General features: G+C 42.5%; 1 protein-coding gene across 4 annotated transcripts in view; it reads right to left on the bottom strand.

The window, feature by feature from the left end:
* The window catches only part of si:ch211-241e1.3 (laminin subunit alpha-3), a 112,074-nt gene extending 92,900 nt beyond the window's left edge, over positions 1-19,174 (bottom strand). For 3 of the 4 annotated variants that reach the window (XM_053681565.1, XM_053681566.1, XM_053681567.1), the window contains exons 1-5: positions 18,774-19,174; positions 13,787-13,939; positions 1,703-1,820; positions 1,067-1,185; positions 655-825 (exon numbers count right to left, since the gene is read on the bottom strand). In XM_053681565.1, coding sequence (XP_053537540.1) covers positions 655-825; positions 1,067-1,185; positions 1,703-1,820; positions 13,787-13,939; positions 18,774-19,046 — 834 coding nt within the window. In that variant the 5' untranslated portion in view covers positions 19,047-19,174. The remainder of the gene's footprint in view (positions 1-654; positions 826-1,066; positions 1,186-1,702; positions 1,821-13,786; positions 13,940-18,773) is intronic. The other variant, XM_053681568.1, reaches the window with a different exon arrangement.
* Positions 19,175-26,416: the final 7,242 nt, after the last annotated feature.

Raw genomic sequence — 26,416 nt, 5'->3', positions numbered from 1 at the left:
TCGACGACTACTACGCACGGCAAACCTTCGACAAATGGAGTCGAGCTTATCTCTTGTTTACTCGGCTCACGTTCATCCTTTGTGCGGCGCGGTTAAAAACCGCACGCTGGTCGTGTCCAAACTTGCGACCGTGCGCGTGATAAGAGAAGGGAAAACTGCTCTACAGAGGAGAAGAATGAGCTCACCTGCTGTAGCGCGGAATCACTGTTATGTTGGGTCGCTTTAAACAACTCCAAAATAAAATAAACAATAAAGCAGGATACCGAATAAACCCTTATTTACGGATCCGGGACCAGGACGCGAGAGAAAAGAGCTGATTTAAGGATCTGCGATGATGAATCATCGTTTCTGGTTTGACCCTTCGTAAACAGGAGTGAAGATGAAGTGGAGAGTTTGATTTATTCATTAAATTCCCTTTAGATTTAGTGGATCTGAACCCACCGACGCGCTCGTGTCTCGCACCCCGAGCGTCACACACACCACGGTTTATAACATCCCAGGACTTTCACCGTCTTGAGAAGTGACTCAAACAAAACAAGTCCCTCATTTCTCAGCCAGGCTGAATGAAACGTTTCCATTTAGCTCGTGAAATTTCTCTGCGTCAGTGTGAGCGATTTTACAAACGACGTGGTACGTATATAACGGCACCCTCACCCTGCGTGTCACAGTGGGGTCACGCTGAGCCTTGGAGATCAGATGCCCCAGCAGTGTGTTGGTCCGTAAAAAGCGCAGGCGGATGTTTGTGGCCTTGGTGAATTCCTGCAGCGCCGGAGAGTAGGCGAAGTTCTTCGATCCGGGACGACCGTTCACGAGAGACACGAAGATCTGAAAGCACCAATAATGGAATAATCAACAACAGGGCGGTTAATGTTACTGATACTACACCAAAGCTGATTATTCGCCATGACACTCTTATAGTCCCGGATCAATTTTTTATGAACGTATCGATAGCACGTACATTATCACACCGGTCGTTCTTTATTTTTTCCAGAAATCACTGCCACTTTAAATTCTAAAAATAATAATAATAATAATAATAATAAAAAAAAGTACAAAAACAACTCACCTCGCCATTTTCTAATGGGACGATCCGTGAGTACTCTGTGGTACAGATCTGATCATCATCTCCAACGATTCTGCTGTTAGGCTCCTTACCAAACCTTTCAATGCAATCCTGTTTTAAATCTAAAGAACCCAATATATATATATTCTGCTTTAGTGACATATGGAAAGCAAAAAAAAAAACATTTTTATCTCATGTCAAGCATCCTGGATGTTTCTATCTTTCTTCGTCTCGGTGTATTTTATCAGTAGAAACATGGGTTAGCCAGCTACGTAAAAACTAATGAAAACAATGCTGAAGTGGTTCACACTGGATGACCCGGAAATATCCGTAGAGCTAAAATAGAATGCAGTTTTTCGCCGCTGAAGTCAGAAACAGAAAAATATCCCGATGACTTTTTACGCCGTTCATTAGCTCAGCTGACTCGGTTACTGCCGTAGCCTTTATTCGAGGTTTTCTTACAAGAAAACGGGTAAAAACACAACAATCAAAAAAGTTTTTAAAAAAATGTATTTATTTGTTGTTGTTTTTTTTTTTTTAAAAAAAAAAAAAGAGAAAAATGGAAATAAAACAAAAACAACATATTTTAGATTTTAAAGATCTAAAATGTTTGGTAGAGACTGATAAACGTGAACTCACGTGCGAAATACTGCCAGGGCGAGAAGGTCTTCCCGTGATCGACGGAGCGCTCGAGGACCCACAGGTCTGGCCGGGGCGAGTTGGCAAACTTTACGATGATGTAAGCGACATGGAAGAGCTAGGAAGGAAACAAAAACGCCGGCCACAATGCACTCAGTCAGGTTTATCTTCTACAGTCATCGAAGTCACATCACTGGGTCTGTCTCATCAAAATAAAGCGGTGATAGGATCTTAATCACTGTCATTTTCTACACGGTTATATTACCGGAGATTTATCAGAGGCAAATCTGGACGCTATGAAGACCTGAGGTCCATAGTGATTCGTTTTTGTTTTGTTTTTTCCCCCTTCATCATACAAACCAGGGCCGGTTCATCGAAATGAGCTCGCAGGACTAAACTCTACCTCGTGGATCCTCATAGTGCTAACGCTGTGTTCAAATTAACTCGGAAGTGGGAAATCAAAACTCTGTGGTCGGTCAAAACATGGACGCATCCAACAAGTGCTCCTTTGTTGACTCGTAATCGAATGCAACCAAAGCCTGCACTTTTCAGCCGAGCTGAGGAGCTTCCTTCGCATCGGCGAGATTTCATAGCGTAACTGGATCGCGTTAACACTCCACGATCATTTCCATCGATGGCGTCTGGCAGACGCCCTTATACAGAACTGTTTTGAAGTCTCTTTCGATAAATACATCCTGATACTGGCTCACGAGGTCACAGGCTGAGATCATCATCGGTCTAAAAACGTTGTTCGGGAGGGAATATAACAACCGAACAACGACAACCTTTAATTATTTAACGTAATTTGGAAACTGCCAGTGACTCAGCTGGACGGACATCTAGGAGACGTCTGCTCCACCACCCAGGTGCCAGAACAGAGATAAGTCTTAATGCATGCCTTCCTTCTACCCTGAGAGATGGAGGGACCAGTCGAACAGTGCTAGAGGATCGGAGGGAGCGTGGTGCTGAGCAGGGTGTGATAAGCGCTTTGAGGTAAGTGGGTGGGGGTATATTTTTGGCTTTGTAGGCAAGCATCTGTGTTTTAAATCTGACACGGGCAGCTACAGGAAGCCAGCGGAAGAGCGTAGCAGTGGGGTGGTGTGGGAGAACTTAGGACGGCTGAAAACAAGTCATGCAGATGAATTCTGGATCAGTTGCAGAGCTCGGACGGCGCTCACAGGCAGATCTGCCAGGAGCGAGTTGCAGGTCGCATTCACCGTACAGAACTGAGACCAGTAACTAGACTAAATTAAATTTTGCATAAGCAATTAAATCACATTTCGAGGAGAAACGTCATATTGTTTATGTAAACGATTCGTAATAGTTTACAATCTCTTAAATCTGACACTTTTTTCATGTTTGGTACTGCTTTGTTATCCTATTGTGTTCACCTGTTTTATGTAATAGCATGATTAGTTATAACATGAGGGAACAAAACCTTAAGCTCAACTTGGCAAAAACTGAGCTCCTCGTCATCCCAGCCTGCCCCTCGGTCAACCACAACCTCGCTGTGCAACTCGATTCAACCACACTCAAGCCAACCAGGACGGCCAGGAACTTTCAGGCGACTTTTGATGAGAGCTTGACCTTTACACACCACATATCAACAACTGCACGGTACTGTAGGTTCAGTCCATAGAACATCAAGAAAATCCGACCCTATCTCACCAAGAAAATCCGACCCTATCTCACCGAACAGGCTACACAGAAACTCGTCCAGGCTCTTGTTATCTCAAAACTGGACTACTGCGACGCACTGCTCTCGGGCCTCCCAGCAGCTCCATCAAACCCCTCCAGATGATTCAGAATGCAGCAGCGCGCCTCGTCTTCAACCAGCCCAAGAGAACCCACATCACACCCCTCTTCATCTCCCTCCACTGGCTTCCTGTAGCCGCCCGCATCAAATTCAAGGCCTCGATGCTCACCTACAAGATCTTATCTGGAACAGCGCCCCCCACACCCTTAATAATATAATTAACAATAACAATAATAATAATAATAATAATAATGTTTATTTCTAATGCACTTTTCTAACCCCCCACCAAAAAATAAATAAATAAATAAATAAATAAATAAATAAGATACGAGATACAGCTGTTTTGCAGCTGTTATTGACACTCCCATGTTGAGAGGAGTGCACATTAAATGAGCGTGAAAATCTTACACAAGTATGCGTCATATCCTCGGAAAGATCTCCTTCGAACGTTTGCGCACAGCTGTGAACTGAGAAGATCTGAACTGAGAAGCAAAGCCAGTGATCTGAACATGGCCTTGGCTTTCCGTTTGAACTGGCCTGCATCTTGTTCACACCTGTGTGTTAAGAGGGACGGTATGCATCCGTTCTGCCCCACTCACTCCTGTAGACGAATGTAGGCGTTATTCGGGGTGTGTGAAGAGACATGTCAGCTACACACAGATTCCTGGAATGGTGTCACATAGCAAACACAACCCCCCTGTACACCCCTTACACCCACCCAACGTACTATCATTCATGGCATGTCACTCCCATGCTACGCCTCGTACACAGCAATTTCCAACAACACATCACGGACATCTTCTCCGTCTTATTGAGTTTAACGATGATTACGCAGAATATTTCTCCACCGGGGATGGTGGTGGTGGCGGTAATACAATAGATGTAGCTGGAGATGAAATAACAGAAATACTAAATATTATAAGAATTGATGCGTAAAAAAAAAAATAAAGCATTTACTTTTTATTATGGAATTTCTTTATCAAGGAAACATGCATTCAAATACGCATTTATTAATCATTTAGTAATTTTACTCATTATTTACTACTACTAATAATAATAATCTTTATTTACATAACGCTTACAAACAAATGTCATATGGAATTTTTAAGCAATGTAATAAAAATGCAGTTAGAAAAACTGATGAATACAAATGTGCATAAAAAATAACTCACTGAAATCACTTAGTTTTGTTTATAATAATTACCTATACTGTATTATAAATTGCTCATTCGAATTTTCTTTAAACACAGTAGCATTTTAAATCAATAAAAAAACCTCGTTCGAAATATAAAAAGAACATAATCGATAAAATATATATCGAAAGTAGATTTTCTTAGTTATACAAAGCATTAAGCTTTCATCCTGAAATGTACGGAATCAAACACCAAGCCCGTCCCTGTGTAGGCCGTTACTATAGAAACGATACAGAACACGGATAACGTATTAGAAAGCGTCAAGTGGTGTTCAAAATAAATAAATAAATAAATAAATAAATAAATAAATCAATCAATAAATGAAAACCTTGCAGATGTGCTGTTGTGGAAAATGAATCGATCACCTTCTAACCAATCGGAATGGAGCATTCATCAGAGCTGTATTATAAAGTCAATTTCACAGAGCACGTTCTGTGATTTCAGGTTCAGAGAAAGTGTGTGTTCATGTCATGAGTCCAGTCCTGCATGCAGCGGTAAAAAACACCGTACAAAAGGAACAACGCGCACTGCTGCCCGAACATGCACGGACTGAATAAGACGTGCTACCGTCTCAATTTCCAAAGTCAAACAGTCTTAAATCAGCTCCTTTTGTTTGACGCTGTGTGCGCACGGCGTATACAAGGGCATGAGGGTCCTGCGGTGTGTTAGGAAAGAACGTGTTTGATCATCTGTCATGTCAGAGCACACCGAGTACGTGACGGGTAAACTCGGGCGCACGAGGGACGTGTGTATCCACTTCTTTTATCGCCTTTCCTTGTCCGCTCAAGCGGCGGTAAATATTTGAAAAATGGGCCAGAAGATTACAAACTGTCAGCACCGCTTTGACCACAGACTTAACACATCTTCAAGCCAAAGGTCCAGGAGTCATGTTAACTCTAAATAGCGTTTCAAGGAGAAAACAGACAGCTGTGAATTTCAACACGGCCTCCGCATTACGCTCGCTTTACTTTCTCCGGCTCTGGTTTTAACGAGGACGTGTTTACAATCAGGATGGAAGCCAGAGCTCAGGCTGGTGTTCTGGTATTCTTGATAAGTTACCTCCGCAGTACAACCCATTCAAAACTGGACTACTGCGACTACGCGCTATTCTCCAGCCTCCCAGCCAGCTCCATCAAACCCCTCCAGATGATTCAGAATGAACCCATGTCCAAAAGAACCCACGTCACACCCCTCTTCATCTCCCTCCGCTGGCTTCCTGTAGACGCCCGCATCAAATTCAAGGCCTTGATGCTCACGTACAAGATCTTATCTGGAACAGCGCCCCCTACCTCAACTCTCTCCTGAAGGCTTACGTTCCCTCACGCGATCTGCGATCGATTAACGACCGATGCTTAGTAGTGCCGACTCAGCGTGGCTCAAGATCCCTTTCAGAACCTTCACACTAACCGTCCCTCAGTGGTGGAATGAACTTCAACCTCAATCCGGACCGCAGAATCTCTCACCATCTTCCAAAAACAGCTATAGACCCACCTCGTCCGTGAACTAACCCATACAACGCCAACCCCCACATTGTCCTTAAATATAAAAAAAACAAACAAAAAACACAACCTTACTCTGGCTCTTACTCCTCGACTCTGCGCACTAGCTTCTCTAGAACTCAATTAAAGATCTTGTACGGTAGCACTACTTGTATTATTCTCCGCTTGATATATCGCTTCGCTCGTATTTCCTCTTTTGTAAGTCGCTTTTTTTTTTTTGCTACAGGAATAAATGTAAATAAACGTAAATCACTTTTTCCATTTGGACCACATCAGTGAATACGTAGATGGATGGGACAGATTCTCACTTGGGGGCAATTGTGCATAGCCAGCTCACCTACTGGAATGTTTTTGGGAGGTAGGAGGAAACTGGAGAACCCTGAGGAAGCCCATGTGGGCATAAGGAGAACGTGCGAAACAATACACTGACAGTAAGCCGAACTCTGGACCCTGAAGTAGTGAGGCGGGAACTCTACCCACTGCACCACTGAGTAAACACTCGATATAACATATAGTGATTCACACACACTATCAGCAGTGTTAGGTTTTTAAATACCTGTGTGTCAGTGCTGCATTGAGAAACCAACTAAAAAAAAAAAAACCCATCAGAAACTGAGCAGGGCTGAAGGTTAGGAAATAATTAACACACACGGTGTATGGAAAAAGACACAACTTTAAGACACTGTTTATCAGTCCCTCCAGGATTTCACGATTTCTCGATCGGTGAAATGATCAAAATTGGAGAAATATATTCAAACTGAAGGAGCTCGCAATTTTTCAGAATTCTATAGATTAAATCAAGATTTTCTACAGATTCGGGTCGGGACGAGTCACGTGACGTCATCACGACGCGAATTCCGCCCAAGCCGTGTTCGATTCACGTGCGTCGAACACGGGTACAGCCGAAAGGTCTCGTTCACCGACAAAACATCACTGTGAAAGAGCACGCAGAACAATTTCACGCAGAACAATTTCACGCCAGTTCGTGTAGTTTTCCGCAAAAAAAAAAAAAAAAAAAAACACAAAATAAAAAACTCAGAAACTGCATTTCAAATTTTGAACTAAAAGATGCGGCAAAAATCAAGGAAACCTCTTTGAAATCCTGTAAGGACTGTAAAGAACCACGGGGCCAGTGATAGCTCAATGGTTAAACCGTTAAATTACTGATCAGAAGGTCGTGAGGTCAAATCCCAGTCACTGCTGGGCCCTTGAGCACGGCCCTCAGCTGCTCAGTCATATAAATCAGAAAATGTAAGTGGACTACTGTATAACATACAGACTTCTGGATAACATCGTCCGTCAAATACCATCCATCCATCTTCATACCGCGTATCCTTTTCAGGGTCACGGGGAAACCTGGAGTCTATCCCAGGGAGCATCGGGCACGAGGCGGGGTACACGCTGGACAGGGTGCCAATCCATCGCAGGGCACACTCACATACACACTCACACACCCATTCATACACTACGCACACTTTGGACACGCCGATCATGTGTTTGGACTGGGGGTGGAAACCGGAGTACCCGGAGGAAACCCCCGCAGCACGGGGAGAACACGCAAACTCCGCCCACACAGGGCCACGGCGGGAATCGAACCCGAACGTTCTAACCACTAAGCCACCGTGCGCCCCTGTCAGATACCATAAATCTACATTTTTGTTTGGTTCCTTGGTCTATGGTTCTTTAACTATTTTGCTTCACATAACTACAATACAGTAACATTGATCGCTGATGGACTGGCATCCCATCCAGGGTGTATTCCCAACATTCCTCCGAATCAATGATCGTGACCCTGACCGGAATGTACCCCTTACTGAATGTTAGTAAGTGACTGAGGAACACCAAAAAATGATTAAAAGACCCCTCAGGCAAAAGATTCTACATTAGGGGAACCTTGTTTTGGTGTTGAAGAGCGCACTTGAAGACTGGTGGTTGAATGTTTTTCCTGGTTTATGACACCTAATTCACCTCACTCATCACCTCATTATCAGTTCAAGTTAAATCAGAGCAAGACTACGTGGCACCTGTGTGTACGTGTGTGTGTGTGTGTGTGTGTGTGTGTTTTGCTCTAGACCACAGGCTATTTTGGACATCTACAGTATATATTGTGTGTGAGCTCAGGGATAAAGATTGCTCCACAAATGAACAATCACCTGACGTCGCCGCAGACAGAGACAGACAGTTGTTACGCTCTGAGCCGGACCCCAAAGCGGCAGGATGAAATGCGGCCTTTAAAATAATAAGAGTAGCATTCATGTAACTGAGGGAGACAGGTGGCTGGGACGGCTGTCACATGGGGAGACGGATTTCTATTCTCCACACACACACACACACACACACGACCTAAAAGGCATTATGTTAAATAATAAACGAGGTAAATCTTTCCAAGAAAAGATCACATGCTTTCATAAGCCAGGTTACGCAGAGAGTCTTTTCCTCGAACAGATCAATCTTTAGGAGCTTTAGACATAACTCCATTATTTATTTATTTTTTTGTCGTTCACGCCGCTGTATCTTTACCTGTGTACACGGCTGAAAGGCTGGAAAAGGCGGGTGCTATTAAAAGGTCAATCCCTAACAATGTTCCCTGCTTTAGCGCCGGACTGAAATGTCTCACGGTTCCAAGAACGGTACGCGACGAACACAGAAGTCATAAAAGCGCCACATAAAATTAGCGGTGTATTTAATTCGAGTACAGGTTTTCAGCACGAGGACAAACATCATACTTTTTACGACCTACACCCAGGTTTTGAAAGGTTCAGACAGACTGTAGGATCGCACAGCCGAGCTCGCATTCTCCGCGCGGTTTCGTATTGTCCGTGATGTTCAGCGGTACTGCAGGTGGCGCTATTAAAAAAATTCACAACAATAAGAGTCTACAGGAGTAGATCAAAGGCTATGCTGTCACTATAGCAACCAAGAGATTCAAAAACAGACAGTGGTAAAAATAATAATAATAATAATAATAATAATAATAAATAAATAAATAAATCATCCACAAAGCTAGTGCAAGCAATAAAGCAGGTCAGGAGGACAAAACATACATATTTCTCAGTCAGTGATGTAAGGAACACACACACACACACACACACACAAAGAGAAGAATCACAACTAAAGACAGTAGCTGTGTTTACATGGACAACAATAATCCACTCTTAATCCGATTAAGACCATACTGTGATTAAGTAACTACCACGTAAACAGCAATTTTTACTGACCTTAATCTGATTAAGGTCATACTCGAATTAAGACGTGTGGAGTACTCCTGTTTTAGTCGCATTACGGACGAGTATTACAGACATGTAAACACCTTGATCACATTATGAATGTCGTGTGAGAGTTTGCACCGCATTGTGCGACAGGACACGTACACACACGGCAGCGCTCGACCGTTACGGCGAACAAGAGAGCACGGCCGCGTCCCAAACCGCGTACTTGCCTACTATAGGCCTGTAGTGGGGAAAAACACATGTATCTCGGCTACTATATAGACGGTAAGTACGCGGTTTGAGACGGCTTCAAGCAGTCGTCTGTTAGCACGTACGGCATGACAAATAATTCAACGCACTTAAAACGTTCGTAAAATAAAATAAATAAAAACACCCAAAAGTGTATACGGTACCATAACGAAGACGAACTGTACGTCGATACGTGAATTTCTGGAGGGACGTCGGACGGGCGTGGCGCGGTGACGTGATGACGCGGGCTGTTAATCTGATTATGTTCTATAACACGTCAAACGGGAACACGACAGGAGTATTCTAAAAGCGACTCACATTATTATCTTAATTAGAGTAAGGTCAATAATTCGATTACTGCTGTCCATGTAAACGTAGTGAGTGATGGGTCGGCAAGCCGTTACAACTGTTGTTCTTTTTCTTTAACTTTCCTTTTTGTTTTTTTTTACCCTTTTCTTCTTTCTTGTCCTTTTCCCTTCTTTTCCTTTCCATGTTTCATTCCCTTTTATTTCCCTTCCATGTTTCGATTTCTTCTCCGTTTTTTTCCTCTTCATCATCATCATCATCATCATTCCTTCGGATGTCTTCCTGTTCTTTTCCGTCGGTCCTTTTCCTTTTCCCCTCTCCCCCTTTCTTTCTTTTTATATTTCTTTCCGTTATTTTCATCCTCATTAATCCCCGCCTTTCTTCTGTTGTAAACAATTTGGTATAGGGAATATAAAGAGCGAGAAAAATAACCACAGGACACAGAGGGTAAAGCAGACTACCACATTTATTGGGAATAAGGGGGGCTGGTAGGAGAGTAAGAGGGACTGGCAGGAGAACAGGAGGGAGAAAAAGACTGATGATAAGGGGTATGCCCTGGAGAGGGAACTGGGCTCAACGGGTCATCATCACACTTCCTTGTCTTTTCCCCCTTTACTCTTCTCATTTTCTTCTATTGACCCGTTTTCTTGCCTCTTTCTTTCAATTTTCTCCTTCTTCATTTCCTTTCTCTTTTTTTTCCTTAATAAGACTCAGCCATACAGCTTAAAAAGGGGGGGGGGGGGGGGGGACAGATAGAGTGAACTCCCCTGAATTCCAGTTTGTCACATGCCCTTATTAGCTTTCCCACATCATTTTCTTCTGGATGAATCCCTGTTTCCATCTTAAGGGGCGTCTCGTATACTGTAGCTTGTAAAATGAGCCATTGAGAGCTGAGGCATGAAAGATTTACCCAGAAGTGAGACCTGATGCAGTTTCCTTCTCAGAACAACAAAAAAAATCAGGATACAGTCAGTAGAACAAATGCCCCGTATTTATCCTCTAATATATTTAATTAGCTTGAATAATGCCATCTACAGCCACGCGATTCGGAGACAATTTCAGATTAAAATGGAAGGTAAGCGGAACATCAGATGAAGGCGCACGCCGACAGTGTTTGGATTTGAACTGTACGAGCAACATACAAACGTATGTAACGCAGTATTTATACAAACGATCGTAGTGTTCTCATTATACAAGTGGTCGTGGAATAAATTTCCAAAAGAGTCTTGGAGAACAACAGGGAAAACTCTTTCTTTCTTTCTTTCTTTTTTTATTTATTCCATCCGTCGTCAAAACTACAAATCATTTCGTTTCATACCGATGCTCAATCAATAGAGAGCTAGTCTGACGGATCGTCTTCATCCTATGATCTTAATGGGTGTGGTCTCGTAAAGACGACTCCGCCCCCATTCACAGCGCACAAGGGATGGAATGGAACGCATTGGAATGGTTTGATGAGGATGAAAATGATATAAAATCATATGCCATGACCTTAAAGTGCACGACAACTCAATTGATACATTCCAACATTTCAATCGCTGTGGAATAGAGTCAATCGTGAAAAAATAAATAAATAAATAAAAAGGGGCTGAACGGCGTTCTTGCTAACTTTGGGAGACAACGAGTTTCAATCCCGATGGTGCGGGAGCCATCCGTGGCTGGGAGTCCTAGCAAAATTGGCCATGTTCTTTGGGTGGAAAGGATGGCATGCGTACTCTCTCTCACTCTCTCTCTCTCTCTCTCTCTCTCTCTCCCCTGTCAATCACAGCAACCCTAGCCAATCGTGGGTTTCTCTGAACTCATGTATGCGGAAGAGGGCAGAAAGAGCTTTCCTGAGAGTGTATTCCGCCACACTGTGCTACTCTTCAACATCCCTGCTTGGTAGCTAACATGTCATCAGGAGCGTGAAAACTTACTAATGACCGAATTGGGAGAAATCGAAAGGTTTAAAAACAAGTCAAAGTTCTGCAAAGAAAGTTTTGTGGCTTTGTGGGACACTTTCAGTTTCAATACTGATGGATTTGCTTCTGGTCTTCCCCTTATGGCTATAGGACCTGAATCTGGTCTCAAGGTGTTTTCAGTATTGCCTTGGACTCGTCTCAGACATATAGACATTCGTACTTGGATTTGTCTTGGTCTCGGACATCACGGTCTCATTAAATACGGTCTCGATCAAGAGTTTGTGAAAGTACTGTTCGTCTTGTGTTTTGTCATTGGAGCAACGCATGAATGAAGCCAACTATTTGATGTAAAGGCTTTTGGGTAAAGGTTTTTGATGGTTTTTAGTCTTAATCTTAATCTCGCTTTCATTTGAACTCAGTCTTGACAGCCTCAACCCCTTTAAGACTTAGCTTTGACTCGGTCTTGGCTATTCCTGGTATTGGACTTGCCTTGGATTGATGTTGGTGGTCTTCACAACAGCCATATTTCCACTTCCTAAAGCCCTTGCGTAATTGCCTCAACGCAACATGATGACCACACTCGTTTCACTTCACTTCAAATCTCTAGGTGCTACGACTATAATAATTGTTTACATTAATCAATATAACATCTTTGTGTCCAAGATTAACTCAGAGATTCAAAACAACAGAAACACATTTTTTTTTTTTTTTTTTTTTTTTTTTTTTTAAAAGTCAGAGATTTTACACTGGCGTTGTTGAAGTATGTCCAAGGTCCAAGTTTTGGTCTACTTTACACATAAGAACCCTTTTGTTAAACCGTTCTTTAAGTGTAGGGTTCCAGCTCGGTTCTCTGCATTAAGGAAAATCTCTAAACCCCCACATATCTCTATAAATAAACACAATGGCAGACACTTTCAGTAACACACACACAGGCTATTTTTGAGAGAACGGAGTCTCTCTGGCGTGAGAAGCGCCAGGATTCTGCAGCCTTCAACAGGTGGATGTGAATGTGTGGTGTATGAAAGAGAGAGTGTGTGTGTGTGTGTGTGTGAACAAAAGAAAAGCAAAAGAGAAAGCGGAACCGAGACTCCTCGGTGAGCCATTTAGCAGAATCCGAAAGTCCATTATCGATTACAGAATGATCCTTTTCGAGACTTCAACAGTGCTGTGGTTTGAGAACACGCTAAAAACCCGACTTGATTCCCCGATAATAACGCTCTATTTTTACATCTTGCTCTCTTGAGACACTAAGAGCAGCCGCATGGCAGCAGCAATCCATTAGCTTCCCACAAATCCCTAAGAAACCACGATGACCTACTTGGAAATAAAGCAAAAAGCACAGAAGAGCGTTAAACCCTAAAAAGGGCCTTGATATGAGGTTGTGCTCTGTGCCAAAAACCTGGAGTAAAGACGAAAAGTGCCTCAAAGAGGCTCCGTGCCCACCAAATCCTGAGGATTATTAGTCTTTGTCCTGTTTTTTAAGCCTGAGGAGGATTTTTTCGCTGTTCGTCAGAGCAAGAAGACAAGCTCGGGATACATTTTATTGTCCTAATCGAGAGGGATGAGTGTCTGAAGCTCAGGCACTCTGTAACATAGAAGACTCAGTCTTAGGAAATGCCCATTGGAATCTGCTTGTAGTCACTTGTATAAATATGTGTGTGTAATAAAAAAAAAAAAAAAAAAAAAAATTTTTACAGTGCCAAGTCTAAGTAAGGCTCTTGGAGCATAGTTAATTTAATGTGTGTATACGGGAATGTTTTTATATCTGCGTGGGGACCAAATTTGTAGGGACGTCTCGAGTTAGATTTAAGTGTTGACGCAGTATTAATTCGCTTCAACGATGCCGACTGGTTCTCACGAGGATATTAACACAAATAGGTGTGTGTACTTGTTTATTTATTTACAATACGAGAGATGGATACTGGCAAAGAATGCAAATTCCAGCAAGGGTGTTTCTCACGGTACACTCACCTGACCCAAATCCAGCGTGACGTTTATCTCGTTGTACCGTAGCCCCCTCGAGAGAGGCGGGCTCTGCCACCAGCGCTCTGTGCCATCGATGGCGTTGCTCACTGGACGGGCTTTCTCAGGGTTATTGGCATTGCAGTGGTCACAGTACTGCCCCTGAAACAATCACATAAAGCCTCAGAGTCTCACACTCGTATTTTACATATCTACACTCTAACGAAAACAGGTGCAAGGGTTTCTAACGTCCGAAAAAGGTCTAAGGAAACACTCGGTTTCCACAGAAAGACGACCAAATAACCCTTAAGGGTTCTGTATAATGTACATAATATAGTTCTGAAATAAATACACAATATCGGCTGTATAAAAATAGGTCGAATAAAATGAGCGAAGAAAACTTTTACTGCATAACAGAGTTGTTCTTATTACGTTGTTTGTTTGTTTTTTTTTTATAGGCATGGACTCGAAACACATTCCAAACCCAAAAGCTGTTGGGACAGCGATATTTTTGATCGTTTAAATCGTTTGACATGGTCGTTTCACACAAAAATAAATAAAGCAATAAAAATCACTCACCGATTGGACAAAAAACGCGATACACTTTTACCCACATAAAGAGACCCGCTTTCTAGCGATCTGCAGCTTGGAAACCCCCCCGACCTTATATAGAAACGTCTGCCTACATTTGTGTATTGGAACGTGATTATTTCGTGATTCGCTGCATGTGTGGTGGTCTGGGAAAACCCATCAGATGTCACTGCGGCTGAATTTTCTGGTGAATAGCCAAAAAAAAATTATAAAAAAATAAATAAATAAATAAATAAATAATGTAAAAATAATAATAATAATTTTAATTAATAACTAAGTAAGTAAGTAAATAAATAAATAAATAAAACAGGATTTGGCCGGAAATTGGGTTTATCTTCCAATAATATACTTCAACACCTCAACTTTAGGAAACCATAAATATATTTGTGGAGGTGGGGGCAGGGGCAGGGGCAGGGGCAGGGGCAGGGGCAGGGGCAGGGGCAGGGGCAGGGGCAGGGGCAGGGGCAGGGGCAGGGGCAGGGGCGTGGTCGAGCACCAGTTTGTGAATGGAGGGTGGAGCCGGGAGAGTGAGTGGTAAGGACCTATATCTGTGAGGGATTTTGCTCTGTGTTACAGTGAGCAGTGGAAACGATAAAAGGGGGAGAGACAACAAGAATGAGAGAGTGAGAGAGAGCGAGAGAGGGCGGGAGAGAGAGAGAGAGAAAGAGAGAGAGAGAGAGAGAGAGAGAGAGAGAGAGAGGCACAGAACCATGTAGGTGTGCATATACCTAGAGAGAAAATACATAAGAAGTATAAAGATCCCCCTTTTGAGTTGTCCCAAGCCTGCATGCCGTTTTTTTGTTTTTTTTTAATAATAATCTGCTCACGAATTGAACTCTCCCAAAGAGATTTAATAACAATAAATAAATAAACAATTTATTAAAACCCAGATGAGGACGGGTTCTGGTTCCTCTCAAGGTTTCTTCCTCGTGTCGTCTCAGGGAGTTTTTCCTCGCCACCGTCGCCTCTGGCTCGCTCGTTAAGTGTAAACTCAGACATTTCAAATCTACATTATTGAACTGAAATAAATGAATACATTTTAGGATTAGGAATGAGAAAAATGTCAAGTCTCTGTTCTTCTTTAGCATTTTGAATGGCGAGCAAATTTCAGCCAATGCCCCAGGGAAGAATTCTAAATGCTTTGAAATTTGAAAGAAATTTTACACCAAAGGTTCAAATTTAAATATTTCGTATCAGGGTTAAAAAAAAAAAACCCTCATTAATTCACTCACAGATGTAGTTTCGAGTCAGAAGTCGAGAAGGAGTTCAGAAACGAATGTAGCTTGTAAGCAAAAGCTGCGCTCGTCTCTCACACGGTGCGTTTAAACCAGAGAAGCAAGGGACCTGCACAAAATCTCCCTCTTACTCTGCGCTGCAACAACGATTGCATCTCAGGAACTGAAACGATCTCGAATGAACTCGAACGCATCTAATATTTCTCAATGGGAGTTCAATCGAAAAGCAAGAAAAACCATGTATTCCAAATTAAAGGGTGAAAATGTCTCGTTCTACTGACAGATCATTTGGTTTCTCTCTAGAAATAAAATGTGCGAGATTGGCATGCGTGTACATGCGTGTGCATGTGTGTGTGTGCGCGTGCGTGTGTGTGTGTGCGTGTGTGTGTGCGTGTGTGTGTGTGTTTCCGCCACCAATCTTGGCTGGCAAAGTGCTAATGTTGCCTTATGTCTGATTAATGTTTTATATGAACATCTCAAAAAGTCTTGCGAACTTTAGGAGCTTTTTTCTCAAATCAGTTTTTAACAACATTTAAACAACAATCTCAGCTAGTATTTAGATTTTTTACATTTTATTAATAATAATAATAATAATAATAATAATAATAATAATAATAATCATCTTCATCGTCCATCCATTTTCCACACTGCTTATCCTACACAGGACAATTCGGAAGTGCCAGTCATCCTACAGCACATGTCTTTGGACTGGGGGAGGAAACCGGAGAACCCAGAGGAAACCTCGAGGCAAGGAAAGAACTCCACGGCCACAGTGCAGAGCTGGGATTTAAACCCCCAAGCACGCAGGTCCGAGGCAAACGTGCTAACCACTAAGCCACTCTGCTCCCAGTTGTTGTTGTTGTTGTTGTTGTTGTTGTTGCCCCATCTTTCTCACTACTTTCCTCCAAGATCATTTTCCACTTATAACAAATCAAATTTTTGTGTGCTACTGATAAAACTATTTGAATTCTTTTCAGCAAATGCTATGAAATAGCTAATAATCCTCATCACTGCAACATGGAAAAAAGTTTCTATAAAATTCTATCATTTATGTAACACAGTATCAAATCCATCCTGCTTACGTTGTTTTTTTTTTTAAAGCATGCCTTTCAATTTCCTTAAAAAACTGTCGAGTTCTACTGAAAAACAAAGTGTAGAAACATTCGCTATATATATAAAAAACCTCATGCGTAGTTCCTATCGTCAGACATTTCTTATCTTCTTTCTTCTCAAAACTCAAAGTTCAGGCAACTGGCAACGTGGGCACAAGATTTGTCCAAAGATCGTGCTTAAATAGACATTTTGGCTTACATTATAAACTGATATTGATCTGTCGCTTGATATGATAAGTGTACTATGAGTAGAGTTATATGTATAGAGAAAACACCAGGTATTTTTCATGCCATTTTAATCTATCATAAAAGCTTACAAGTGAAATATCAAGATGTTTTTTTCACCTTCCTGAAATCTCCCACAGGCCAAATGCAGCATAGAGGCATGCGGGTCAAAAAGAAAGAAAGAAAGAAAAACTAGCTGGACATGAAGAAACAAGTTTTTAAAAAAAAGCTATATTTGGTGCACGTACATTATCTCTGTAAATGTTTTGATAATGGAGCAGATCCCCAGTGATCACCAAGAGGATTCAGAACCAGCTGTAAACACCGATCGGCTCCAAGTAATCCGTGAAACCAGAAACTTCTTTAAGCGAAATGTTACTTTTATTAAAAGATGTTATCTAGATATTACATACTCAATGTTAGCAAACTCCCAAAAAAAACCCATTATGGTGTTCAAAGCTCCGAATGGTTTAGTTCAGGTGTAATTTGCTGAAATCCTGTAGCAGTACAGCTCATCCTGAGCACATCGTTCAGCTGAAACTGGCCTACTGTTAGTCCCGAACATCGCTCGCAGCTCAGTGGTGGAATAACTAGAACAGTGTTACAGACAATATTATCCCATACAACGTTTTTGTTTGTTTTTTTAAATAAAATAAATAAAACTACTTGTTTAGCTTGGCTAGTTCATGTTAAATATTTCATGATTTGTAATAATTGGTTCTGGGTCTAAAGAACCCCCTGTTGTGCACACTTTAATGTTTTCCCTGCTCTAACACAACCACTTCAACTCTCACTACTCACTACACTTGCAATAAGCACTTTGTCCGGGTTGGAGCGGATCCAGAACCGAACCCAGGAACACTGGGCATGAGATTGGAATACATCTTGGATTTGGACACCGGTTCAACGCAGGCCACCACACACACATTCACACCTAGCACAATACTTTAGGACTTTTGACACTCTTTAGGACTTATGAAAGCTAATCCATCTACCGGCATGTTCTTGTGAGGTAGAAAGGAACGAGAGAACCCATTAAGATACCGGGATAGTAACTGATGTATTATCATCTGTCTGCATGAGAACTGGTTGTTAATTAGCAGATTGCTTGAATGACGTGTGTAAGATCGGGGGAAAGACGAAAATGTCCGGAACACAGGGTTCTCCAGGATCAGGACCAGGAGTTTCATTTTATCCTAGATAATTCACCTACTGGCATGTTTTTTGGGAGATGGGAGGAAACCAGAGACTGCCTCGGAAACCCACACGGACTCAATAAGAACAAACACTGTGAAACTCTGAACTTGGTGAACCTGGAACCATGAAGCTGTGAAATTATCCAGAAATACATTTTCTATAGCGTTGATCTTTCAGGGTCACGGGGAACCTGGAGCCTATCCCAGGGAGCAAAGGGCACAAGGCGGGGTACAATCTGGACAGGGTGCCGATCCAGCGCGGGACTTACTCACACACACATTCATACACTACGTGACAGGGTGGACACGCCAATCAGTCTACCATACATGTCTTTGGACTGGGGGAGGAAACCAGAATACCTGGAGGAACCCTCAAAGCACAGGACAAACATGCAAACTCAACGTACACAGGGCAGAATTATTAGAATTATTATCATTATTATTATTATTATCATTATTATTATTATTATTATTATTATTATTATTATTATTATTATTATTGATACAGAGTGTTGAGTTTAACTGCACTGTCAATGAATCAATGAATACAAGTTTCAGCAGTGATTTCTGGTATTCTTTACACCTTCCTGTTTTCCCAGAGTCGGGAATAACGCAGGTACGCGCGCGCGCGTTTTACCTGGATAGTTTGGCTCGTTAATCCCACCGTCGGCCCTCCGACCAGTTTGCAGTACAGATCCGTCCTCGGGTTGCCGTTTTCCTCCTCGCCACACGTAGCCGTGGCTGAAATGACCGAGCTCTCAGCCAAGTTAAAGTACGGCGGGGTCATGCTGAATCCGCCCGGGACGTCGTTGACCGAGGCTCGCGCTCTCACCGCAACAAGCACGCAGATCACGCAGGGTACAAGCAGCTGTGCGGCGGAGTTCAGCGTTGCTCTTCTGCCCCGCGCCATTTTCCCTGTGTTCGGACTGTCGCGGAATTTCAGTCATATCCGATCCATAAAAGCTGCCCGCTTACCTTCACTCCTGAACTTGTGCGCGTGATATCAGAGTTTGCTGCACTTGCTGGAAGTGGATTTCCCCACCGTGCTCGTGCACAAGCGCTTCCTCTTTACTGTGCGTGTGCGCGCGCGCGTTAATAACTTAGTAGGACCAAAGCATCAAATCAAACCATAATTCATTTTCAGTCAAATTCTCAGAAGGACTTTGCAGAAAAGATTTTTAAAAAGTAGACTTAAAACAAGAAACTATATATATATATATATATATATATATATATATATATATATATATATATATATATATATATACACACACACAGTATCTCACAAAAGTGAGTACACCCCTCACATTTTTGTCAATATTAGATTATATCTGTTCATGTGACGACACTGAAGAAATGACACTTTGCTACAATGTAAAGTAGTGAGTGTACAGCTTGTGTAACAGTGTAAATTTGCCGTCCCCTCAAAATAACTCAACACACAGCCATTAATGTCTAAACCGCTGGCAACAAAAGTGAGTACACCCCTAAGTGAAAATGTCCAAATTGGGCCCAAAGTGTCAATATTTTGTGTGGCGCCATTATTTTCCAGCACTGCCTTAACCATCTTGGGCATGGAGTTCACCAGGGCTTCACAGGTTGCCACTGGAGTCCTCTTCCACTCCTCCATGACGACATCACGGAGCTGGTGGATGTTAGAGACCTTGTGCTAGTCCACCTTCCGTTTGAGGATGCCCCACAGATGCTCAATAGGGTTTAGGTCTGGAGACATGCTTGGCCAGTCCATCACCTTCACCCTCAGCTTCTTTAGCAAGGCAGTGGGTGTCTTGGAGATGTGTTTGGGGTCGTTATTATGCTGGAATACATGCTGGGATCATGCTCTGCTTCAGTATGTCACAGTACATGTTGGCATTCATGGTTCCCTCAATGAACTGTAGCTCCCCAGTACCGGCAGCACTCATGCAGCCCCAGACCATGACACTCCCACCACCATGCTTGACTGTAGGCAAGACACACTTGTCTTTGTACTCCTCACCTGGTTGCTGCCACACACGCTTGACACCATCTGAAACAAATAAGCTTATCTTGATCTCATCAGACCACAGGACGTTGTTCCAGTAATCCATGTCCTTAGTCTGCTTGTCTTCAGCAAACTGTTTGCGGGCTTTCTTGTGCATTATCTTTAGAAGAGGCTTCCTTCTGGGACGACAGCCATGCAGACCAATTTGATGCAGTGTGCGGCGTATGGTCTGAGCACTGACAGGCTGACCCAATTGGGCCCAATTTGGACATTTTGACTTAGGGGTGTAGTCACTTTTGTTGCCAGCAGTTTAGACATTAATGGCTGTGTTGAGTTATCTTGAAGGGACAGCAAATTTACACTGTTGCACAAGCTGTACACTCACTAGTTTACATTGTGAAATACTGGGGTCAAACTACACTTTATGTCGCATTAATTACTTTATTACAGTAGGTGTGCTAGCTAGTCAACTAACTGGTCTATATGTTTTTTTTTTTCCCCCATGTGAAGCTAGATTGTTGGCTTGGTAGGACTAGTGGGTTTCAAAGTCATCCACTTGCTATAGACGTCCTTTGACGTCCCTTCATAACATTCATTCTTAAGTCATTTAATTCATTAAGTCTTCATTAATTGCTATATCCTGATCAGGGTCACGCTGGATCCAGAGCCTTCCCAAGGAACACTAAGGGTGAGGCAGGAATACATCCTGGATTCCTGCCAGTCCACCACAGAACGAGCGCCATGTACACACATTCATGCACTCATTCATAATTAGGGGCATTCACACCTAAAAAACTGGAGGAAACCTACACAGAAAGAACATGAGAAAGTGTGTGTGCATGGTTTTCATTATTAACTAATGTGTTGATTTAGAAATCAACAGGCTGCAACAATTACAACACTTCAGCTGTTTTGTTAAGCCAAAATATTTAACTCCGTAACATGTAACGGTCCAATTAGAGTCCAAGAAGTTTATGGAAGAATTTAGGGAAAACTTAATGGAGATTAAAAATGAGCAATTGCTCTAGTACACATTTGGTGTTGAGGTACAGTATATATATTATGACACAGTTCTGGAGTGTGGACCTCACAAAAATGTTTATTCGGGTTCCAGCTCAGGTCCTAGAAAAGGTTCTTTTATAGAGTGATGCTATAAAAAAAAACAGGTTTGTATTTAGTGAAGAATATTTTTGAGTAATTGATCTTGAATCATTCTTGTTGGTGCTCTGGAGAACTGAAAAATTCCTCTCCATAAATGTTACCAGTGTGTGGAAAGATCTATGCAAAATATTGAGTCATTGTATTGCCTCATCAGCAAAGAAATGGTTCAGCACTCAAGGACTGAATGTTAAGGAACTGAACATTTCATCTCGTTCTAAAGAACCATCTGTCCATTCATCCATCCGTCCACTCGTCTGTCCATTCATCCATCCGTCCACTCGTCTGTCCATTCATCCATCCGTCCACTCGTCTGTCCATTCATCCATCCGTCCACTCATCCGTCCATCCATCCATCCGTCCACTCGTCTGTCCATTCATCCATCCGTCCACTCGTCTGTCCATTCATCCATCCGTCCACTCGTCTGTCCATTCATCCATCCGTCCACTCGTCTGTCCATTCATCCATCGTCCACTCGTCTGTCCATTCATCCATCCGTCCACTCTTCTGTCCATTCATCCATCCGTCCACTCGTCTGTCCATTCATCCATCCGTCCACTCGTCTGTCCATCCATCCATCCGTCCACTCGTCTGTCCATTCATCCATCCGTCCACTCGTCTGTCCATCCATCCATCCGTCCACTCGTCTGTCCATTCATCCATCCGTCCACTCATCTGTCCATCCATCCATTATCTATCCATTCATCCATCCGTCCACTCATCTGTCCATTCATCCATCCGTCCACTCGTCTGTCCATTCATCCATCCGTCCACTCGTCTGTCCATCCATCCATCCGTCCACTCGTCTGTCCATTCATCCATCCGTCCACTCGTCTTTCCATTCATCCATCCGTCCACTCGTCTGTCCATTCATCCATCCGTCCACTCGTCTGTCCATTTATCATCCGTCCACTCTTCTGTCCATTCATCCATCCGTCCACTCATCTGTCCATTCATCCATCCGTCCACTCATCCATCCATCCATCCATTATCTGTCCATTCATCCATCCGTCCACTCTTCTGTCCATTCATCCATCCGTCCACTCATCTGTCCATTCATCCATCCGTCCACTCGTCTGTCCATCCATCCATCCGTCCACTCGTCTGTCCATTCATCCATCCGTCCACTCGTCTGTCCATCCATCCATTATCTATCCATTCATCCATCCGTCCACTCATCTGTCCATTCATCCATCCGTCCACTCATCTGTCCATTCATCCATCCGTCCACTCGTCTGTCCATTTATCCATCCGTCCACTCTTCTGTCCATTCATCCATCCGTCCACTCGTCTATCCATTCATCCATCTGTCCACTCGTCTATCCATTCATCCATCCGTCCACTCTTCTGTCCATTCATCCATCCGTCCACTCATCCATCCATCCATCCATTATCTGTCCATTCATCCATCCGTCCATTCTTCTGTCCATTCATCCATCCGTCCACTCGTCTATCCATTCATCCATCCGTCCACTCGTCTATCCATTCATCCATCCGTCCACTCTTCTGTCCATTCATCCATCCGTCCACTCATCTGTCCATTCATCCATCCGTCCACTCATCTGTCCATTCATCCATCCGTCCACTCTTCTGTCCATTCATCCATCCGTCCACTCGTCTGTCCATTCATCCATCCGTCCACTTGTCTGTCCATTCATCCATCCGTCCACTCATCTGTCCATTTATCCATCCGTCCACTCTTCTGTCCATTCATCCATCCGTCCACTCATCTGTCCATTCATCCATCCGTCCACTCATCTGTCCATTCATCCATCCGTCCACTCATCCATCCATTATCTGTCCATTCATCCATCCGTCCACTCTTCTGTCCATTCATCCATCCGTCCACTCATCTATCCATCCATCCATCCGTCCACTCATCTGTCCATTCATCCATCCGTCCACTCATCTATCCATCCATCCATCCGTCCACTCATCTATCCATTCATCCATCCGTCCACTCATCTGTCCATTCATCCATTATCTATCCATTCATCCATCCATCCACTTGTCTGTCCATTCATCCATCCATCCACTGATCTGCCCATCCATCCATCCGTTCACTCATCTGTCCATTCATCCATACATCCACTCATCCATCCATCCATCCATTATCTATCCATTCATCCATCCGTCCACTCATCCATCCATTATCTATCCATTCATCATTCATTCATCCATCTGTCTGTCCACTCATCTGAAAATCCATCCATCCATTCATCATTTATCCATCTACTCATCTGTCCATCCATACATACATCTTCTTACCTGTCCATCTATCCAATATTCATCCATCCGTCCTTCATTCAGCCTTTTCTGACCCCATTCATTTAAATAGTGCATGTAATAAAAAAAAAAAAATTCTGTTAGTGATATTTTATTACTTCAACTATTGAACTATTGAAGACTTTCTTGAAACAAGTTCCTCAGACTCTGGTAAAGAACGTGAGCTGGTCAGGTGTTGTAGGTGTTTTAAGATCAAGTATCACCTCAAACAATCCTTTTCTTTGTTACACTGAATTTTTGGAAAATGAACTGAGAAGCAACACAAGAGAAGAAAAAAAAAATCAAGATGGAAAGTTGAAGCTTTGGTGACATCTGTTGGAGGAGAGCTGCAAATATAGACCTATCAAAATCTCAAATCTAGGTCTTCTGCCAAAACTAATCACAGCCCTGGATATTTCTTATCAGAAATGAGAGCAGCTCACCATAAAAGACCCTCTTGTGATTAGAGATGGGATTAGATGAAGTGACCTGGTTCTGATCCCATCCAAGTTACTGTACTGTACTCATAAGAGTTGTACAACTGTTATGCTGTAACAGGCAAATAATCAACATCAAGGTGGTGTGATGCAGCGAATTTCTATTTTCCAATAACAACACATCTTTAAGTGTTTCATTTCTCTTATACCATAGCGATTTATTTAATTGAAATGTAATGTATTTATTAATGAAATTGTACTTTTCATCCCAGTTATATTCAGTGTTTGTTATCACTTACATTATAGCAGCTATTAACAGTTGTTCCCATCACCAGCCTCGATTTATTCCTCTTTCTTCAAGTTCATAAGTCACACCATGTCATGTTAGCAAGAAATAGGAAAGCCATCCATCCTAAAGACTTTCCTGTTGTGTAAAACGTAAAGTTACAGCAGTGTCTCTGGCTGTCGCGACGCATCGACACTGGAGACTCCTTCCATTTTTGGAACTGAGTCTCCAGTGACAAGTAAATAAATGTACGAACGTCTCCTTACAGAACGCTTCACCACGGTATATCGACAAACCGATGAAACATTTCCCAACAATCGGCTGAGCTGCTGTTATAGAAAACGAATCAAGACCTTCTGACCGAACAGAATCGAGATTTCAGTAGTGCTGTGCTGTTACGTTTGAGCTCATTCTTTCCCGGTCTCTCTTCTAGCATCTTCTTGCATGCAAATCTCTTCCTGCTTTAACACACCTGACGCAATTCATTTCCAGACCCTTTATGATCGTAAAACTACCCACAGGGAATTTAGGAGTACATCTGGGAATCGCTGCTCTATCCGAAACTGTTAAGCATCCTCACTATAGAGGGTAATTTCAACCCATCACCATTACACACATCCTCGTGTGAACATGAGGTGTGATTTATTTTTCTTCTTCTTTCAGTGAAAGTCTCCCACCCCCCCAGCTGCCATTATCCTGACAGATCCTGACATCTTGAATATATATGTGATTTGTATGCTTCTACTATATCGCTATAGCCATGCCAAACACTGAAGCACTCGAGCACAGGAAGCAATTATGAATGCAGACCAGCAGCTATGAGTGCTTTCAGAGAATGAGCATAAGAGTATAGGGGCATGTGGGTGGGAAGAAACAGAGAAAATCAATTCACTGCCAAGGCAAGCCAAGTGCGTTCGAATGCTTTTTGCACACGATGCGCTAATGTATAAGAGAATTCGTTCGGCTTGAAAATGTGCTGGAAATGCCCCGGGTTTAACTCTTTACAGTGTTTTCCAACCCAAAAAAATTCGAAAATGATGAACACATTACGCCATGTGCGATGCGTGTTTTATGTAAGGCTTGATTTAGGCTTGAACCTGATCAAGAAAAGCTGAGAGAACAGAGTCTGTTGCCAGGTAACAAAGCAAAAAAGAAAAATACCAAAACCACTCTCATCAAAGCTGAGGTGAAAATCCATCAGAAATTACATAAGCGTCCTTCAGGCTTGCGGCGATCAAGGCTGAGAGGGGTTTATGGGCCTGCTGACTCGTGTTGGAAGCAGTGCTTCTAAGGAAAAGCTTTCAATCCAGCACAACGTAATTAATTTCATTAAACCCTTCTTTGATTTTTGACTCTGCGAAGAATTTACCACCGATCTCTCCACCGCTTTTATCATAGGGAAAAAAAAAATCGGTTCAAAAGACTACGGTCTTCGGATTTTCAGACGTATCTGTAATCTTAGATTCTTAGACGCATCACAGTGTTCTCAAAAGATTCCGCGCTGATCCAGCGAACATCATAAAAAACTCATAATGTAAACCCAATGATACTCAGGTGCCACTGAAGGGGTTTATTAAACGGCTCAAAAATCGGCAAGAGACTGTGATAGCAAAAATTCCACTTACTCTTGGTGCAGTATCTCTATACGCTGCTCCAAAATTCTTTCTTCTTTTCTTATTGTTGGTTGGTTTTCTCTATGCATGGATCTGGATGCTAGTCTTGAAATAAACCGTAGCCAGACCGATTGCTTTCACCAATGGATTTATCAAAGAAATCAAAAAAAAAAAAAAATTGGAAACAAACAAGCTCTACTAACCTAAAATCAATAAGTACAGGTGAAGATTAAATACATCTGTTCATTTTATGACGTAAATATCTGGCTCCTGTTTATCATTTTATCATTTCATCCATCCATCCATCGTCTATACCGCTAGTTCTACCTGGTCGTGGAGAACCTGGAGCCTATCCCAGGGGGTATCAGGGACAAGGCGGGGTTACACCCTGGCGATAATAAACGAGTGTTTATTATTTCAGTATAACTGAACTATTTGTTGAATAATAAGGATAATGTGACTGATTCCAAACAATAAGCTTTTAGTTAAAATGACAAAAAAGCTATTCCGAGTTAATATATATATCAAAATTCCATTAA

Source organism: Ictalurus punctatus, chromosome 7 (assembly GCF_001660625.3).
Source record: "Ictalurus punctatus breed USDA103 chromosome 7, Coco_2.0, whole genome shotgun sequence".
In the NCBI taxonomy this organism is placed as follows: domain Eukaryota; kingdom Metazoa; phylum Chordata; class Actinopteri; order Siluriformes; family Ictaluridae; genus Ictalurus; species Ictalurus punctatus.
This window is presented reverse-complemented; position numbering and strand designations above follow the sequence as displayed.